This window comes from Haliotis rubra, unplaced genomic scaffold (assembly GCF_003918875.1).
Source record: "Haliotis rubra isolate DU_JTF1 unplaced genomic scaffold, ASM391887v1 Scf174, whole genome shotgun sequence".
NCBI classification, from domain to species: Eukaryota; Metazoa; Mollusca; class Gastropoda; order Lepetellida; family Haliotidae; genus Haliotis; species Haliotis rubra.
In genome coordinates, this window is record NW_025765714.1 from 1,481,776 (window position 1) to 1,502,591 (window position 20,816).

The 20,816-nt window shown below is 44.6% G+C and overlaps 1 protein-coding gene across 4 annotated transcripts in view; it reads right to left on the minus strand.

Moving 5' to 3' along the window:
* Positions 1-348: 348 nt before the first annotated feature.
* The window catches only part of LOC124272916 (neutral alpha-glucosidase AB-like), a 38,461-nt gene continuing 17,993 nt past the window's right edge, over positions 349-20,816 (minus strand). For all 4 annotated transcript variants that reach the window (XM_046708161.1, XM_046708158.1, XM_046708160.1 and 1 more), the window contains exons 6-23: positions 20,556-20,661; positions 20,249-20,345; positions 20,067-20,168; positions 19,723-19,801; positions 13,307-13,480; positions 11,488-11,549; positions 11,278-11,355; positions 10,806-11,008; positions 7,734-7,957; positions 7,531-7,627; positions 7,249-7,409; positions 6,799-7,048; positions 6,398-6,474; positions 5,252-5,326; positions 4,877-4,990; positions 4,404-4,513; positions 2,973-3,073; positions 349-2,139 (exon numbers count right to left, since the gene is read on the minus strand). In XM_046708161.1, coding sequence (XP_046564117.1) covers positions 2,030-2,139; positions 2,973-3,073; positions 4,404-4,513; positions 4,877-4,990; positions 5,252-5,326; positions 6,398-6,474; positions 6,799-7,048; positions 7,249-7,409; positions 7,531-7,627; positions 7,734-7,957; positions 10,806-11,008; positions 11,278-11,355; positions 11,488-11,549; positions 13,307-13,480; positions 19,723-19,801; positions 20,067-20,168; positions 20,249-20,345; positions 20,556-20,661 — 2,220 coding nt within the window. In that variant the 3' untranslated portion in view covers positions 349-2,029. The remainder of the gene's footprint in view (positions 2,140-2,972; positions 3,074-4,403; positions 4,514-4,876; positions 4,991-5,251; positions 5,327-6,397; positions 6,475-6,798; positions 7,049-7,248; positions 7,410-7,530; positions 7,628-7,733; positions 7,958-10,805; positions 11,009-11,277; positions 11,356-11,487; positions 11,550-13,306; positions 13,481-19,722; positions 19,802-20,066; positions 20,169-20,248; positions 20,346-20,555; positions 20,662-20,816) is intronic.

A 20,816-nucleotide genomic window follows, 5' to 3' on the forward strand; every position in this document is an offset into this window, starting at 1 on the left:
TTAAGTACTTACATCGAAATGGATCATAGTGGTGAGATTGCCGAAAGAAAATAATAAATCTCTGGTCTAATCTTCCAATCATGACTTTCCAAAGAAGATTTGGATCATTCTGCAAAACATTTTCCACTGGTGCATGTGTTATGCCTTTAGAAAGTAATGTGCAGAAGTGACATTGTCAGTAAAAGAATGTTCTTACTGTTTCAGCTTCATATTTGTATCAGTGACAAGAAAAAGATTTGGTTGGATATAGAACGGAAAAGATAGCAATCCACATTCAGAACCTCCACCTCCAGTCATTGGTTTGAAATCAGTCCTCGGGTCACTCCAAACAAATAAGACAAAATGACAGTCAAATCAAGTGTTTTACTGAATTCTGTACAACAGTTATTTCACAGTTTCCATTTAAGTACTCCTTTTTAAGTTCTTAATGTTAAAAAATAATAGTAACAAGCGTGTTCCTTGATGGAAAAAGTAAAGCAGTCCTGCCGAAATTCAATGTCACATCAACTGGCCTGTAACAACCCCAGGACAGGAGGGGAGATTGTCTGGCAGTGATATACCGTACCTATTGATCAGCTAATTAAACAGAAGTGGACACTGATGGTCTCCTGTAGTTGATCAGTCTGGTCAGATGTGTCTTATATACACATGGCAAGAACACAATGAAGTACTGGCTCAGTGGTAAAACAAACATCATTTCCTAAATAATTTATTAATGCCATGGAACTGTATGTCCCACAAATTTACTCGGCTGCATTCATCAGTATTGACAGCTACAAACATAACTCTGCATAAATTGTTTATCTATTTCCTGATTAGTGTGTATTTGTATTAATCCTTGCAGCAGATATAGTATGCTCCTTTGGGGAGTATGAAGTTGTGTACCCTGATTCCCATGCCTCACGTCTTGTCACCAGGATAGAACCTCTCCATTCATCAGCTTCAATGTAATTACTGCAATTTTTCATCAGCAGAACTTGAAGAAACACATATTCATGAAAATGTTTATTTCTTTTCCTCCAAACATTCACCACATTGTCTCATCTTTCATACATGCATACACGGAGCAACCTCCAACTTGTAAATAAACATGGTATTTCATCCAAGATTCCATCAGCACAATTTTTGTAAGTTTCAGTCTCCTTGGAACCAAGTGAAGGCAACAAACATTTTCAACATTTTACATAACTTTCAATAAATAGGCCCATTAAAACATAGCACTGTTGGTCAGTCAGCATGAGACTTGGATGAAATGAATCTTCTAAATATACATGGATGAACACAATGTTAGGACATTCTGAGCCAAAGCGTTTCGGATCAGTCAGGATGAACACACTGCATTAACTCTGCCTTCACCCTGCTAACAGAAATGTACTCACAAAACACAATGGATTTACACACAGGCACAATCAATGCACCACAAACACAAGCACAGGAAATAGTTGACATACATTCAATGTCAATGGCACCCAGCCACTACCGACAAAAAGGGAGAAAAAAAACCACATTCTTTTTTTAATACTTTGTCAGAGAAAGGGGAGCATTTCAATGCACTTCATAACAAAGGCCCATGAACAAAACAGACTGCCTATGATCTATATACCTTAACTGTTCTGTATGCAGGGGACTGGGTTTCAAGTGCACTGCTATGGGTGCTTGTACGTAAATAACACATGGAGGCCAAGTAACCACTAAAGCATGCAGACAGGTAATATCAGACTGAATTCACTGCGCTTTCATCACCAAGGGATTTCCTGTGTTGTACAACTGGATACCAATTGTAGTGCATTACAATTAATAAGTATATGTATTTTTTCATCATAAGTTCAGTCAAAATTATGTTCAACTTAATTCGTTGCAAATAGCACTACTTGATCATTCATTCAGCACTATAACAGACGAGAAATTTCCATAACAGTATATACACCAGGAGGCATACAACTTTCATTGCAGGCTTCATGATTAGTAAATCAATAAACATGAAAATTATCAAAAGGTGTTTTTGAATTAACTAAATGAAAGTTATGCATTAATTGACAGAGATGGTGAAATCTTGTGCTATATTAACTCCTGGCTTGCGAATTGTAAGAACATGTTTGGCCGAATCCAAGTTGAAGCCGAGATTCTTGGTAACTCCGGCTGCAAAGAGAAAATGTATATGTAAGGGATACGTCAGATGCTGAGGATATCGGACATCCCAATGTACTCGTCTAGCATTATGTGTATATACTGGTTTGATGGGTACTGGTTTGATAGTAGAGGTGGAGGAATGTTGGTAATAACTGTTCATTGCTAATGTGTTCTTATATATCTAGCCACCTCCTACAACAGGTCTAAGGTGGTTGAGCTGCCACCTGTTGGCCAAGGATCCCCATCTAGCCACCTCCTACAACAGGTCTAAGGTGGCTGAGCTGCCACCTATTGGCCAAGGATCCCCATGTAGCCACCTCCTACAACAGGTCTAAGGTGGCTGAGCTGCCACCTATTGGCCAAGGATCCCCATCTAGCCACCTCCTACAACAGGTCTAAGGTGGCTGAGCTGCCACCTGTTGGCCAAGGATCCCCATCTAGCCACCTCCTACAACAGGTCTAAGGTGGCTGAGCTGCCACCTATTGGCCAAGGATCCCCATCTATCTAGCCACCTCCTACAACAGGTCTAAGGTGGCTGAGCTGCCACCTATTGGCCAAGGATCCCCATCTAGCCACCTCCTACAACAGGTCTAAGGTGGCTGAGCTGCCACCTGTTGGCCAAGGATCCCCATCTAGCCACCTACAACAGGTCTAAGGTGGCTGAGCTGCCACCTATTGGCCAAGGATCCCCATCTAGCCACCTCCTACAACAGGTCTAAGGTGGCTGAGCTGCCACCTGTTGGCCAAGGATCCCCATCTACCGATTCCCCCATTGGAGAATGCTAAAGACTTCGGTATGCCTGTCTGATCGAAAGAACAACTGTTTGGGGAGTGTGCTTACCTGATCGAAGAACAACTGTTTTGGGAGCTTTGGTAACTCCTGCTATTATAACTTTTTCTAACCACTCTTTTGTTGGGTAACTTCCCTTGGGATCTAAATTTCTGAAAGAAGAAATATCAAATCTTATTAGGAATGCAACAATTATGACACTTCAAACTAATGAATGGTAGTAATAGTCCCTAAAATATTCTTTGAGCGAGAAAGATCTCAAAACTACTTGAAGGCAAAACATCTATGGCAACGTCAGTGTGTAATGAGATATTTCCCAAATCTCCAAATGTTATGGACTACAGGGTGGTATAATCATTGTTTCCTTTTTCCCTTTAGTGACCAGGGATTGACTTGGGCCGCGATATCGCGATTTTCTCGCATCAAGTGCTATAAAATCACACTCAAATTTATCTGCAGTGATTTAAAATCGCATCCTGCTCACCTGTACAATTAGAAATAATAAAGTGTTTAAATCTATTTTACTGAGAAAGGCTTTGTCGTTATTTTGTTCTGTCAAAGATATTCCCGTTGCTTTCTACCTATTTTTAATCATCGAAACATAACTTCCGGTATGGAACTTCGAACATCGTTACACAGTGCTGTACAAAACGAGATGCGCTGCAAGGAGTATGGTAAACTCAGAACCTCGCGGTACTGTGTTGTTTATGCACTGTACGACGCTGTACAGAGTTCGCGTTCGGAAGTTGTGTTCTACAACATTATGCCTCCCAAAAAGCGTCTGCTAACGAAACCACCGACTTGAAGTTGATTAACCCATTCAACACCATAGGCCGGTAAACCGGCCAGGCAGTAGTTGCATCAAAATGATATATCATATAATTTTAGGAACCTAACTAACGTATGATTCATTTATTAAATATGTCACTTTTAACAATGTCTGAAAACACTTAATTAAACAAATTGAATAAACAGAAGAATAAAATCAACAACAGTACTCATGAAAGTTGTCAAACATGCTTTACAACTTACTATTTCCATCTTTTTTGTGCGATCGTGTAATGTAATTCAAGTGACATCTCAGCTTTGATCGCCTCGAACTTAGCGTTCGGACACGATGTTTAATGCTAAAATATATGCATGAAGCCTTTTTGTCACAGGTCATAACCTAGCACGATACGTCCAATAAGTTCCATAATATACGTATATGTGGTGATTTTTTGCGTAACACGTTCAGAATAGCATGATTTTGTCATGGTAGTAAATGCCTCTGGTTGACTGGTGTTGAAAGAGTTAAATACATATGACATATTTGTCGTTTATTCCTTTTCTTGTGAACGATCACGAACAGTTAAATCTCATAAGATTTGAAGAGCCAGGTTTATCCCTGGTGACTTGTACTTAGTGTTTGAAGTTATGCTGCAGGTAGATCCCACCACTGGGAGAACACATAGTGCAATACACTGCCACATCTATACTTACTTGCTCTCAAGAGTGTTGCCCTTATAGGTGAAGCCTCTATAAACATAGTGGCCATTTTTAAACTGGAATGTATGGTAGTCATCTGCATATAATTCTCCCTGAGCTTCGCCCTGTATGGGAAAATTAAAACTTATCAAATGATAACCACACCATCAGCAAGAAGGGAGAATATAGTAAAATACTGTATTTTCCATATCAAGAACACTTCTGATAAAACATTCCTTAACTAAATTCCTGATATAATGTATCCATACCAACTTTTGGAACACATTCCAAATTACAACAATAATCCAGAAATTCAAGAGTTGAAATGCCAGGGACATGATCCTATAACAAGTTCTTGGAGAAATGTCATTGATCAATGTTTGGTGAACTGGTGATTGCCATGAATAGCTGGTTCAAAAGCCACATTCACGATTATGTAATAGATATTTACTGGTTTTGCTGGCAGCATTCAGCCAACGTATACTTACCTGCTTGTCAAGGCAGACAACCAGAGTAAATGGATCATCATACATAAGAGTGGATGACCTTCTAATTCGCATTTTCCGGGGTACAATGGTGCCTCCTCTCTGGTAAGCGGGAATCTAAGCAAGATAATCACATGTATGGTGCAATTAAACATCAATTTCTTTCAGGCCCGCCAAACATCTCTGACATTAATAAACAAAAATTAGAAACCAACATATACATTGGTTTGATTGACATTCTAGAAATGAGAGAAAACACATACAACTTTATGGATAACAAGTTCATTTAGTGAAGTTTTGATGTAGATTCTTACACCATTTAAGTGATGCCAACCAAGTGATGAGAGGTGTTGATGTGTCCCTAGTGAACTGGCCTACCTTATCGAGAGTTCCCGCCACGCTCTTCTCCTGATCCCCCTGGTGGATGTCATACGTGAACAGGTCGTACCACAGCTGAAATGAGCAGCACACTGCAGTTCCAGAAAGTCCAGTGTCTCACAATACTGGGGCATAATGGAAGCTACAGAGTATGATCCCAAATTATTCATTTCTGTGGTGGTTTTAATGTTGATGTTGACGTAGTGATTAATTTTCTTTCTTACTCCACATCCAGATATAAAACAGTGATGAACAAAGATGCATTTGACATTCTCGTGTTTTAAGAGCTGATTAAATCCTTGCTTAGGACATCTGCTTTTTCATTTAATGTCGCTTTAAGTCATAAATTTAATGTTGCTGCAAATCATTAATTTAATGTGAAAATGTCAGCGTATATTGCTCTCATGAACAAAAGGGACAAACTGTATGTGAATACATCAAGATTCACTGTACACAACGAAACCAACGAATGATAACAAATTAAAACTTCAAATAAAGTAACTACCTTCAGTCATCATACATCTTTGACATTTATTGAACATTGTATTTTTATGGATTATAACATGATCAAGTGAGTATCACCCCCTCATTTTGACTGGATGTGGACATATCCTGAACCCCAGTGCCCCTGGTATGTTGATCACCAGTGTACAAGCCCTACCTGTCCTGCCCCTGGTATGTTGACCACCAGTGTACAAGCCCTACCTGTCCTGTCCCTGGTATGTTGATCACCAGTGTACAAGGCCTACCTGTCCTGCCCCTGGTATGTTGACCACCAGTGTACAAGCCCTACCTGTCCTGTCCCCTGGTATGTTGATCACCAGTGTACAAGCCCTACCTGTCCTGCCCCTGGTATGTTGATCACCAGTGTACAAGCCCTACCTGTCCTGCCCCTGGTATGTTGATCACCAGTGTACAAGCCCTACCTGTCCTGCCCCTGGTATGTTGATCACCAGTGTACAAGCCCTACCTGTCCTGCCCCTGGTATGTTGATCACCAGTGTACAAGCCCTACCTGTCCTGCCCCTGGTATGTTGATCACCAGTGTACAAGCCCTACCTGTCCTGCCCCTGGTATGTTGATCACCAGTGTACAAGCCCTACCTGTCCTGCCCCTGGTATGTTGATCACCAGTGTACAAGCCCTACCTGTCCTGCCCCAGGAAAGTACACAGTGGTTGTTGAAGCCCCCTGCTCCGTCACTGGCTTCACCAACAATGCAGGTCCTGGAGGACATGAGAGGAACTGGCATATTTATTGTATCAGAAAGTAATGCATGTCCCACCTTTAGTTGGATGCGTTTGGTAAGTTTTTCATTTATTCGCTAATAAACATTTATGAATTGACCACATGGTTTCACACATTATGGGTTCTGTTACATCATCAACATCATTGTGTCTGGATAAGAAAAATTAATACAAGATAAATGGAAGCAAACACAATGACTGCCAAGCAAGTTCAATTTTGGATTAGGTTGATATGTGGGGCTGGAGAAGAAGCTTGATAAACTATTTTCCAATTGCTTCTTCATATCTGACCAATCCCCTTACCAAGCATGAACTGGTCATCTATGCCGAATACTGCTGTTTCCTCTGGGAATTCCACCCACATGGGTTGAAAGATGGGGCTGCCACTCTCCATGGACTTGTAGAACTGTGTGTACATGTAGGAGAGCAGGGTATAGCGGGTCCTCACGGCGTCCCGGATCACCTTCATGTTCTCTTCAGGCAGAAGGTAGGGCTCTCGACGCTTTGTATCCAAGTGAGCATGAGCTCGGAAGAAAGGGTAGAATGCTCCAGCCTGGAGAAGTAGTTTAGTCATTCTTTTAATAACCAATTAATTGGCATTAAAGTTATCAATGCAAGGAATTATCATGCAAGGAATATTTTACTAACACATGGTTAGAGTAATTACCACACTTCATGTACTTCATGTGTGGCACAGCCTGGTCAGCAAGGCAAGAGTGTTTGAGAGAAACTGCTCTATAGAAGGTGGCATACCTGGTACCATCTGGTGACAAGCTCTGTGTCCGGGTTTCGGAAGAAGCCGCCAACATCAGCTCCTGAGAAAGTGATGCCCACTATGTTTAGAGACATGATCATTGGGTTGGCAGCCTTCAGATGGGACCACTCACCAATGTTGTCACCAGTCCATACAGCACCTGCACACACAGACAACATTTTACCTTCCCACACCACTGGTACAACATGTACAACAGAGGCAATCTACACCTACTCAGGAGACAAACTATTGTGTGGCATCAATCTGCAACAAGTCCTCACCATATCTCTGTGATCCTGCGAAGAAAGCCCTGGTCAACAGGAATGGCCGGAGGTGGCCGTCAGATCTTTTCAACAGTCCATCCCATGTAGCTTTATGCTGAAAAGTAGAACAACTGACAATAGATATATGAAGCAAGACCTGACACAACCTGACTACAAGAGCTGCACTGCCAAATAATCTGTCTGTGTGGAGGAACACTCACCACGAGGAAACCATATAGATTGTGGACGTCACGGTTTTCCAAGTCACCATGGTGTTTCACATCTTTCTGGAATGTGATCTCAGGCCCATTGAAGACTGATGGTTCGTTCATATCGTTCCACACAAAGACATCCTTGGATGATCCCGGGTATTCCGTGTAGGCAAACTTGCCAGCCCACCATTCCTGTACTGCAGGATTGAAGAAATCTGGCCAGGCTGAGGACCCTGAGAAAGAGGTAACACATTATCAGACAGACGCTGGTAAAATACATCTACAAACTCACATCTCTCAAACACCTGGAGACAGAAATAAGTCACACACATCCACAAAGGGAGAGACACAGGTCAGACATGATGTAATCAGGTAGATGTGTGGGGAATGAATGTTTTGGGTTTGTTGTTTAATGCCATGCTCAGCAGTTATCATGCTAGATGACAGTTGTCAGTAATAATCAAGTATAGATCAGACAATCCAGGGGTTGACATCATGCGCATCATTCTATGTAACTGGGATACAGTGACATGAATCGACCAGGTCAGGTCAAGTATTGCCTGATAACAAGATCCCATCCTGAAACAGACGTAAACAGACAGATATGGGGTTAACACATCTGCAGATATAGGTCAGACACATCCTGAAACAGATGTAAACAGACAGATATAGGGTTAACACAACTGCAGACATAGGTCATACACATCCAGAAACAGACAGATATAGGGTTAACACAACTGCAGACATAGGTCATACACATCCAGAAACAGACAGATATAGGGTTAACACAACTGCAGACAGGTCATACACATCCAGAAACAGACAGATATAGGGTTAACACAACTGCAGACATAGGTCATACACATCCAGAAACAGATGTAAACAGACAGATATAGGGTTAACACATCTGCAGACATAGGTCATACACATCCAGAAACAGATGTAAACAGACAGATATAGGGTTAACACATCTGCAGACACATCCAGAAACAGATGTAAACAGACAGATATAGGGTTAACACAACTGCAGACATAGGTCAGACACATCCTGAAACAGATGTAAACAGACAGATATAGGGTTAACACATTTGAAGACATAGGTCAGACGCATCCAGAAACAGATGTGAACAGACATATATAGGGTTAACACATCTGCAGACACATCCAGAAACAGATGTAAACAGACAGATATAGGGTTAACACAACTGCAGACATAGGTCAGACACATCCTGAAACAGATGTAAACAGACAGATATAGGGTTAACACATCTGCAGACATAGGTCAGACACATCCTGAAACAGATGTGAACAGACATATATAGGGTTAACACATCTGCAGACACATCCTGAAACAGATGTAAACAGACAGATATAGGGTTAACACAACTGCAGACATAGGTCAGACACATCCTGAAACAGATGTAAACAGACAGATATAGGGTTAACACATCTGAAGACATAGGTCAGACGCATCCAGAAACAGACGTAAACAGACATATATAGGGTTAACACATCTGCAGACACATCCTGAAACAGATGTAAACAGACAGATATAGGGTTAACACAACTGCAGACATAGGTCAGACACATCCTGAAACAGATGTAAACAGACAGATATATCAGACGCATCCAGAAACAGAGCGTAAACAGACATATATAGGGTTAACACATCTGCAGACACATCCAGAAACAGATGTAAACAGACAGATATAGGGTTAACACAACTGCAGACATAGGTCAGACACATCCTGAAACAGATGTAAACAGACATATATAGGGTTAACACATCTGCAGACACATCCAGAAACAGATGTAAACAGACAGATATAGGGTTAACACAACTGCAGACATAGGTCAGACACATCCTGAAACAGATGTAAACAGACAGATATAGGGTTAACACATCTGAAGACATAGGTCAGACACATCCAAGATATAGGGTTAACACAACTGCAGACATAGGTCAGACACATCCTGAAACAGATGTAAACAGACAGATATAGGGTTAACACATCTGCAGACATAGGTCAGACACATCCTGAAACAGATGTAAACAGACATATATAGGGTTAACACATCTGCAGACACATCCAGAAACAGATGTAAACAGACAGATATAGGGTTAACACAACTGCAGACATAGGTCAGACACATCCTGAAACAGATGTAAACAGACAGATATAGGGTTAACACATCTGCAGACATAGGTCATACACATCCTGAAACAGATGTAAACATAAGATATAGGGTTAACAGATCTGCAGATATGAAACATCCAGAAACAGATGTGAACAGACAGATATAGGGTTAACACAACTGCAGACATAGGTCAGACATACATCCCGGAAACAGATGTAAACAGACAGAGACATATATAGGGTTAACACATCTGCAGACACATCCAGAAACAGATGTAAACAGACAGATATAGGGTTAACACAACTGCAGACATAGGTCAGACACATCCTGAAACAGATGTAAACAGACAGATATAGGGTTAACACATCTGCAGACATAGGTCAGACACATCCAGAAACAGATGTGAACAGACATATATAGGGTTAACACATCTGCAGACACATCCAGAAACAGATGTAAACAGACAGATATAGGGTTAACACAACTGCAGACATAGGTCAGACACATCCAGAAACAGATGTAAACAGACAGATATAGGGTTAACACATCTGCAGACATAGGTCAGACACATCCAGAAACAGATGTAAACAGACATATATAGGGTTAACACATCTGCAGACACATCCAGAAACAGATGTAAACAGACAGATATAGGGTTAACACATCTGCAGACATAGGTCAGACGCATCCAGAAACAGACGTAAACAGACATATATAGGGTTAACACATCTGCAGACACATCCTGAAACAGATGTAAACAGACAGATATAGGGTTAACACAACTGCAGACATAGGTCAGACACATCCTGAAACAGATGTAAACAGACATATATAGGGTTAACACATCTGCAGACATAGGAGAAAATATGCGTGAGGAGACAATGCACTAGTAACATGACATGAGTCAAGTGTACACTGGCTGACAGCGACACTGTGGCTCACCTGGCCAGCACCAGCCTTCATATTCTCCATTATCCTTGTTCTTCACGTAGTAATCCCGGGCTTTAAGGTCAGAGTACACATGGTAGTTGTCATCCTTCTTCAAGTGGGGGTCAACGATGGTGACCAGCTTCCTGCCCCTGGACACCAGGTTGTCCACCATTTCCTGGGGGTTGGGGAACTTATCTCCGGCCCATGTGAAATATCTGCAACAATAACTACGGGGTAACTCATTGCACAAACACTGAGGGGATCCAGGTCAACACTATGTCAAGCGATTTTCTTCAAAGCAGTCCTGGCTGTTACTACCATGCCACCTGGATGAGATTTGTGTTTTTGCCTCGGTCTACTCCACATGTGTCTAACAAGATTAACTTTGTAGTTATTTAACAGCAGAAATTTGCAGTTGTTGCAAAATGTGTGTACGTAATACACAGCACCTACACTAGTGATCTCTATATACTGTGGTACTCACCGTTTGCCATCAGTGTGTTCAATATCCAGCCAGATCACATCAAATGGAATATCATGTTTATCAAAGTTTTCAGCAACTCTGAAAAGGTGAATCAGAAGAATATTATCAAACCTCCATAAACATTTTTTCAAAACTTTTCTCTGAAGAAAAATTACATATGATACTAATGATTACACTCTTCAATTTTGAACAGCTAGAATAAGTACTTACGATTTCACATCATCCTCATCATTGTAGTTCCATCTGCACTGGTGGTAGGCAATGGAGAACAGCTGGAACAAAGAAGGAGACATGTACCAGCTGTCATGTGCAGGTGAAGATTCCGTCCCTTTGGTCATTGGGGATGCTTTCTGTTGTTTGTTGTTTAACGCTGCACGCAGCAATATTCCAGCTATATGGCGTGTTGGTATGAAAATAATCGAATCTGAACCCGACAATCCAGTGATCAAAATCAGGAGCATCGATTAACCCAATTGGGATATGATGACATGTGTTGACCATGTCAGTGAGCCTGACCACCCGCCTTTCACGATGACCATGGTTGCTAAAGACCAATTCTAACCTGGATCTAACCACAGGTCTCTATGACCACAGGAGATGGTGTCCCCCTCCCTGACCACAGGTGATGGTGTCCCCTCCCCGACCACAGGTGATGGTGTCCCCTCCCCGACCACAGGTGATGGTATCCCCTCCCTGACCACAGTTGATGGTGTCCCCCTTCCTGACCACAGGTGATGGTGTCCCCTCCTGACCACAGGTGATGGTGTCCCCTCCCGACCACAGGTGATGGTGTCCCTCCCTGACCACAGTTGATGGTGTCCCTCTCCCCTGACCACAGGTGATGGTGTCCCCTCCCTGACCACACTGATGGTGTCCCCTCCTAACCACTGATGGTGGTGTCCCCTCCCTGACCACAGGTGATGGTGTCCCCTCCTAACCCTGATGGTGTCCCCTCCTGACCACAGGTGATGGTGTCCCCTCCTGACCACTGATGGTGTCCCCTCCCTGACCACAGGTGATGGTGTCCCCTCCTGACCACAGGTGATGGTGTCCCCTCCCTGACCACAGGTGATGGTGTCCCCTCCCTGACCACAGGTGATGGTGTCCCCTCCCTGACCACAGGTGATGGTGTCCCCTCCCTGACCACAGGTGATGGTGTCCCCTCCCCTGATGGTGTCCCTCCCTGACCACAGTTGATGGTGTCCCCTCCTAACTACTGATGGTGTCCCCTCCCTAACTACTGATGGTGTCCCTTACCTCACCACTGATGGTGTCCCCTCCCTGACCACAGGAGATGGTGTCCCCTCCCTAACCACTGATGGTGTCCCTCCTTGACCACTGATGGTGTCCCCTCCTGACCACTGATGGTGTCCCCTCCCTAACCACTGATGGTGTCCCCCTCCCTAACCACTGATGGTGTCCCCCTCCCTGACCACAGGAGATGGTGTCCCCCCTAACTACTGATGGTGTCCCCTCCCTGACCACAGTTGATGGTGTCCCTCCCTGACCACAGGAGATGGTGTCCCCTCCTAACCACTGATGGTGTCCCCTCCTGACCACAGGTGATGGTGTCCCCCTCCCTGACCACAGGTGATGGTGTCCCTTCCCTAACCACTGATGGTGCCCCCCTCCCTGACCACAGGAGATGGTGCCCCCCCTCCTGACCACAGGAGATGGTGTCCCCTCCTAACCACTGATGGTGTCCCCTCCCTAACCACTGATGGTGTCCCCTACCTGACACACTGATGGTGTCCCCCTTCCTGACCACAGTTGGTGTCCCTTACCTCACCACTGATGGTATGCCCTACCCTAATCATAGGCTATGCAGACTGGAGGTGATGAAGGTCGTATGAGGAAGGTACCGACAGGAGGTAATATTGTCTTCTTGAAAGTGGGGAAGGCAATGGCAAAGGGTCATATTGTCTTCTTGAAAGTGGGGAAGGCAATGGCAAAGGGAAATATTGTATTCCTGAAAAGTGTGGGACTGACCCGGGGTATTATTGTCTGCTTGACTAGGGGAGATACTGACCGGAGGTAGTTCTGTGGTTCCAGTGAGCACGCCATACTGGTAAAATACATCCTTGGGGCGCGATCCCAGCAACACAAACAAATCAATGACCCCACTCTCAGAGAACCAGTGCGTGTCTGTCCTGGGCAGCTCTGTACTGCCTTTAACCATGTCAGCCACTTTGGAAAAAAATGTCTGCAACAGATAATGAAGAAAGGTAGTAAACAATCAGGTATAAATAGAAATAATCAGCATTGCTAAACAAGTACATTTAAAGTTCACTGAGATCTCTGGTGAACTGTCGAACCATTACCATGTCAAAGGACAATTTGATCTTAATGTAATGAAGCTGTTCATTCACAAGAACAGTGTTACATAACAAATCATTCATGCATTTGACAGGACAGTTTTCTGAGTAAAATGTAATGTCTTCTATGTTTAAAGAATATTGTGGCAACATACTGGAATCCCACAAGGAAATCTTAGCTCTTAAGTGATGCCCCTACCAAGATACAAGCTAACAGGTGTCACGGGCTATGCACTCGACAATTTGGTATTTGGACCAAGCTCTCGTATTAGAATGAAGTAACTACTACATGTTCGTTGTATATCTGCACATAACTTTGTGAAATGTATATGTTATTCAAAATTTCACTGAATACTGTTTACATTATTTTCAGCAAAATCATGAATTTATGGCATAATGGTTGGGTGTGCCCCATAGTTAAAATAAATATTAATGAGCGAGTTTGGCTTGGGGCCAAAGAGAAAAACTTCAGTGATGGTCCTGATGAGTAGACTGTTCAGCATGAAACAACTAAAGGACCTATGGTAAACATAAGTTTACTTTTCAGTTTAAAAGATTAAAAGAAATGTCAACAAGTGTTTGCCACTGATATGGCAATGTCTTGGCAATGAAGTCCCAGAGAATGGACCCAAATGGACGGAACCATGACGAGTCTGTTCAAACCTAATCCTGGTAACATCTATTGCGTGAAGCTCACTAACTCTGGCCGCAGTAGCAAGCGCCAAAAGAAAAGCTGTTTTCCTGGACAAGTCCTCGAATGAGGCCACAGACAAAGGCTCATAAGGACATCCACGAAGGTGTTGTAAAACCACATTTAGATCCAAAGCTGGAGGGCGGAACTTCGACTTCTGATCCTCCAACTTAAACGCTTTCAGCATGGCCAGTAATTCCGGGATCTTGGAGACCTTCCTATCAGACTTGACGGCCAGCACTGAATTAAGGGCTGCCAAATAAGTAGAAATCGTACCACCTTTCAGATGCCGAGTGTTGCGTAGGTAGAGGAGGAATTCCGCAATAAATTGAGAAGAAGCTTAACCGGATTCTTAGAGCGATCAGCGTAAAACTTCCCAAATGCAGACCATTTGTCATCGTACAAGCTGCGGGTGGACACTCTATGAGCAATGATGATCGTAGCCACACCAGCCGAATAACCCGTGGATTTCAGAGCTTTCTGAAGATGACCCAAGCGCATAGATGAAACCTGTCTGGATCTGGGTGCAACAGGCGGCTGTTAGGATGCCGTAGAAGTGGTAGCGGTTGAGGATCTCCTTCGACGAGTCGCCGTAGTTCAGGGAACCAGGTTCTCGCCGGCCACCAAGGCCCGACCAACAGCAGAGACATCTGCTTGGTCTCCTTGAGCTTGGCTACGACCTTGGGAAGAAGAACTGGAGGAGGTAATGCGTAGGCGTCTAGACTCTCCCACGAGAGGGACAGGGCGTCCACTGCCCAAGCGACAGGATCCGGAAGAGGAGACACGTAAACCAGAAGTTGATGGTTGTGCTTCGTTGCAAAGAGGTCCACTAACGGTCTGTGATGGAGGTGACAAACCAGATCGAATGCTTCCGGATGAAGCATCCACTCTGTTGGGGATGGCTTGTCTGGTCGGGACAGCGTCTGCCAAGACATTCCTTCAACCCGGAATGTGACGAGCTCTGATGTGGATGTTGTTGTCGTCCAGAAGGCAAAACAAACGAAACGTCTGATTCAAGAGAAGACCCGAGCTGGTTTTTCCCTGGTTGCGGATCAACCAGACCACTGTCGAGTTGTCCGACGCCACTAAGAGCTTGGAACCCGTAGCGAATGAATCCAGTGCTGAATGGCTAAGATGACAGCCTGAAGCTCTAGGTTGTTGCTGTGCCAACCTGCCTGTGCGGTTGACCACAGCCCTGCCGCTGTCTGAGAGTCCAGGTGAGCGCCCCAATCCTGCAGAGAGGTGTCCACAAACAGTTCGCGTCCGTGTGTGAATTCGGTCAAAGAGCCGCTGCAGCAAACGTTCTGTCTGTCAGGAACAAACCCCCTATGAAAGTCAACGGTTGGGACGGCTCTAGGTGGGACTTCGAGGTTGACGATCCAACCGAGTTGGTGGAAAAGCTTGAGTGTAAAGTCCCTCTGTCTGCGTAGCAGCCGGCACTCCTTGTGACTCATGAGAGAGTCGTCTATGTATGGGTTGAACTCTATCCCCCGAAGATGAAGATACTGGGAAATCGGTGCTGTAATTAGAGTGAAAAGCCACGGGGCCATAGAGATGCCAAACGGCAGGACCTTCCACTGGTAATGGTGACCGTCATACATGTAGGTATGGGTCTTGAAGATCCAGATTGACCAACCAATCCTTGAGGGACGGTTTGGTTCATAGCAAAGTCAGAGATACCATCCGAAAATGTGGCGGCTCCGGAAGGTAAAGTTTGTTGAACACCGCCATATTGTGTACCATCCTCATCTTCTGAGAATTCTTTTTGGGTACTAAGAAGATGGGAGAGTAAAACATCGGAGGAGTTGCTGGGCTCTAGTACTTGTTCTACGGCCTTCTTGTCCAACAACGCCTGAATGTTGGTCAACAGGTGCTGGTGTTGAACGATGGAATATACGTGAGACTCGGGCGAGGTGGTCAAAGGCGGTGACATGACTTGTAGCCTTGAGAAGATTTGGGACAAAGGGGTCTCCTAGGATTGTCCAGTTGGGCCAGAAGACCCCGAGTCTCCCGCCTACAGGTATATCGCGGATATGGATGGCTGGGGGCGGGAGATCCCAGTCGTGACCGCCCAAAACATCAGCGGTGCTTGTACTTGGGTTTGCCGGTCTTGCACAAGTCCTTTTGGTTACCGGCGGGACGACGTTGGAAGTCATTGGGACATCCCCTGCCACGCCCTCTGAAGGCTCCACGAACCAACGTCCTCCTGGATTGGTAAAGGTTGGTGGTTCTGGTAGCTGGTGCTGACAAAGTGCCAAAGTGCCGAAAAGATCGGAGCGCAATCTCAGTTTGGGTCAAGGAGGCATGCTCTGAAAAGACATCCTGGATCTTATCCGCGAATAAGGTGGGAGCCGCAAACGGGGCACGCATCAGTCTTTTCTTGAATTCCTCCTGCCAGGTACAGGGAGTGAGTAACCCAGTCCTCCTAGTCACAGTGGTGGTAGCTAAGGCCCGAACGAACGTGATCCACATCAGACAGAACTCTAGCCTGCCATCTAAACATAGTGGTAAGATGATCTAAGCGGGAAGGGTTATCCTCCGAGCGATCTTGAGACAGGGCCTCCGTGGCCGAAGCAAGCACAGAGAGGGGCTTCAAGGTTCGACGGAGTTCCGTATCAATCACCAACAACTTGGCATCTGGGACCTTGTATTGAGCTTGAGAAGCATCCGACAATTGTTTGGCCGCTTCATCTTGTGTAGCGCGCCAAAATCCACAGTCAAAAGAATGCTCCTTGTATTCCTGATGGTGATGTTTAGCAGGCTTGATGGAAGGATTGAGAGATAACTTTTGGAAATCTTCATCAAGTGAAGCAATGGCATCAGCAACCATGGGATGCGGTGGCAGGAGCAGCTCTGGTTCATCCCAAATGTAGGTAGCACGAGGAATATCCGACCCTGGAGACGGGAAAGTGATAAGTCTATCAGCTATCCAGGCGTAAACACTCTCCATGCCCAAGCGCGTCAGAGCCTGGTTGTCTTCTTCCTCATAATCTGGAACAATCTGAGCCTCCGACACAAGAGACGGAATCCAGCGACCTACACAAAGGTGATCGGGAACGCGAACGCCGATGAAGAGGTGAAAGCTGTCTCTGAGGTGAACGCTGAGGTGAACGCTGAGGTGAGCGCCGTGGTGAACGCCGAGGAGAACGCTGAGGAGCGCCGAACTACCCATACAGGAGAGCACCTGGGAGAACGGGAGCTCCGAGGGGAATGCCGAGGCGAACGTATATGTTGGAGAAGGACGCCGATCGTCACACTCCGTTGCGCGCTTGGGAGAACGCCGAGCACCCCACGCAGGTGAACGGCTTGGTGAAGGTTGAGGGGGAGCGTTGCCGATTTGTGGGCAAACGCTGGTCATCTCCGGACAACAGACGATCAGAGGAGCGCTGGCATTCCTTAGAACGATCATCTGGACGCTGACGATCCTTCGGGAATCTTGAAGATTAGATGGAGCGCCTGGATTCACAGCATTGTCGATCTGGGCCTGTGTGAGGAGGCTCGCTCTGGAGCGTTTCCGGAGATGAGGACTGGCGGGGAGGCGAAGTCGTAGATTGCCGATCCGCTGAAGGTGTAGAGATGTTCCCAAGCTGAGCCGTAGGCGTCGAAGGAACCTGAGTAGTCTCAGAGGCGTCGTTAGAAGACATGAGGCGCTTGCGTTGGGTAAAACGTTTGTTCCGAGCAGCTAAGAACACTTTAAAGTCGGTGGAAGGTAGGTGCCGGCAAAACGAGCACCGGGAGGTCCAAGTACACGCTGTTGACCAGACAATCCGGGCAAGCAGGATGGGGGATCTTTAGCCGACTTCTGAGACTTGCACCGATTGCACTAAACCCGTGGCATAAACTAACCACAGCAAACTGCAACAACAGAAAAACAATTACTGTTGAACACACGTTAAGTAAACATTAATCATTATAACGAAGAAAATATAGCATAACAAATAGTTATGATAAAGCAAATATAAGCCTATTTGGGAAGGGAAGGCAAACGTGCAAAACCATAACTTTGGTATACACACGCTTACCCACATAAGGAAGAAACGCCGACAACTTAACTCAACAGTGAAGCGAAAAACGGCGGGAAAAGCAGAATATGAAACTAAACGACAACAGAGAGCACACACAGGTAGCTATACATGTATGTGCCACGCCTAGCGACAGCCGCCATTACTGGCAAGCATGTGAAAAACATCTACAAGGAAAAACACACAAAATATGACACAAAGAAAGAGAACAAGATACATACAATGGTCAAGCAAGGACAAAAACAACCCAGGCTGATCAAAGAGGTACCTAATTCTGCCGAAGCGAAGCTGGATAAACAACGCGAGCAAAACAACACACTGCGAAGACCGTACAGTGAGAGAAAAAAAAACAGCCTACGGTGAGTACCTTTTCGTTATATCATGGTAGAAGGATACAATACGAAAACCTTACTGTAGAAAACACAAAGAAACAGTAAGAAAAGAAACAGAAAAATCGTATACTCGTCCACCTCGCTCTGCGATAAAGGATAAAGTGACGTGTTCTCGTTGTCACATGACGGGATTGGGGGGCGTACTTCCGCTCGCCGGACAAGATCGACACGTCACCAGTTTCATGATAGCATTCAACAAGGATACTTATCGATCACGTTTCCAATCTTTGTATTGGATGAGCAAAGGTACCATGCACATGACCATGAGGTAAGGTAAGTTAAAAATTCTATATTAACTACTTTTTATTTTTTGGTCACATACAAGATGCCTGAAATGACTGGTGTCTGCATAATCACCCAATGTAGGCTGTCAACATACTTGAAAACATTGGGTGCAATGTTTTATGAGATATCGCGTTTAAATAAGTTTGAAAAGCGGTCAAAGTGTCGTGGTGACCTTGCAGATAAGGTCAAGTTCACCCAAATCAACTGGTGTCTGGGTAATCTCACAATGTAGGCTGTCACCAAATTTGAAGACATTGGGTACAACATTTCATGAGATATCGCGCTAACAAGAGTTTGAAAAGTGGTCAAAGTGTCGTGGCGACCTTGAAAGGTCACCCAAATCGACTGGTGTCTGGGTAATCTCCGAATGTAGGCTGTCAGTAGGAAATACAGTGCATCTTCCACCTACGATAGTTGTCTGTAGCCAAGGTCCATGCTACTAACGTCTGGGAAGGCCGTGTCAAGCTGACTAAGCCTGGGCTTTCCATTCTTCTTGGCCTGAAACCGTTTCCTGTATCCCTTGAGACTTGACCAGTAGAAAGATGGACAACACAAAACCTTGGTCTTTGTAATTTATTGAGGCTAAACCCATGGATTCAGAAAGAAGTTTCAGGAAAAAGCAATCAAGTAAATAATACACTGTATTTGAGTAGCTAAGTTGCAATAAAGTACACCCCAAGATAAACACAGACATAACATCTAATGATGTAGTTGTGTAGGATATTGAGCAACAGACATACCTTGTCAGCCACCGTGGAGCTGATGTCAATCCATGTCTCTGCAGCATTATGCCAGAATATGCCCACTGTGTTCTTTTTACTGAAAACATCACAACATTCCCGATATAGTGTTACCAATATTCAGTGTTGTATCAGTGTTGCCAATGTATGTAAATAAGAAGGAGTAGGAGTGTAGACCCCGGTCAAGTCCATCATGTAGCACGGTGCTTCACCCGACAAACACATCAAGGTGAAACTGAGAACACTGTTCAGTATTGTACATGATGATCATATTGCTTGGAGAGAAGTGGATTTAACCCCAGCATTAAACCATGCCATAGAGTCTGGATGATAGTGGTACTCACTTGTGTGCCAGCATGAGAGGAACAGAGCCGTAGAGAGCCATAGGGTTGTACAGTTCGTACTCAAATACATCTAGGTTGAACAACCGATAGGGCTCAGTATTTCTGAAATCAAAAGATCCAATCATTCCAGGCTACCAAACAGAGCAGACGGCTAGAAACTAACCAAAACTGATTGAACTTACTTTGTTGATTTGAGAGCAAGACTATCTGCATGTTCTGGAATTCCATAAACAAAGTCGAAGCCTGGGAATGAGATGTCTATCCCCACTGATGTAGGACCTGCAACAGACCAGGAATTTGTCAGAGTGGCTGTGGGAACAGGACATGGGGCTCACCTGGCCATCATGATCCATGTGTCTACAACTACTGCACTACACCTGCAGTGAACACCTCTCCTGTTTCCTTTCTGACCAATAATTTGTTTCAAAGAGAGATAAATGGATCAATGTAGTCACGAGGGAGAAATGAAATGCCCAAACATGCACTCACCGTGAGGCTTAGAATCTGTGAAGGACTTGAAGGTTTCCTCCCACATGTCTGCCTCTTCATCCGTCTTTTCAGGGGGCACCTGCTTCCCCTCCTCCTCTTCTCCCTCCTACCCAGAACACACATTACATCACTTCTTACACATCGCTATGAACATGCGTACAAGGTATCCAACTACACTCAACCCTTGTTAAACTAATATTTCTCATTGTCTTTAGACCAGTTATATAATCATCTGACACCGATTAATGAGACTGAACACTG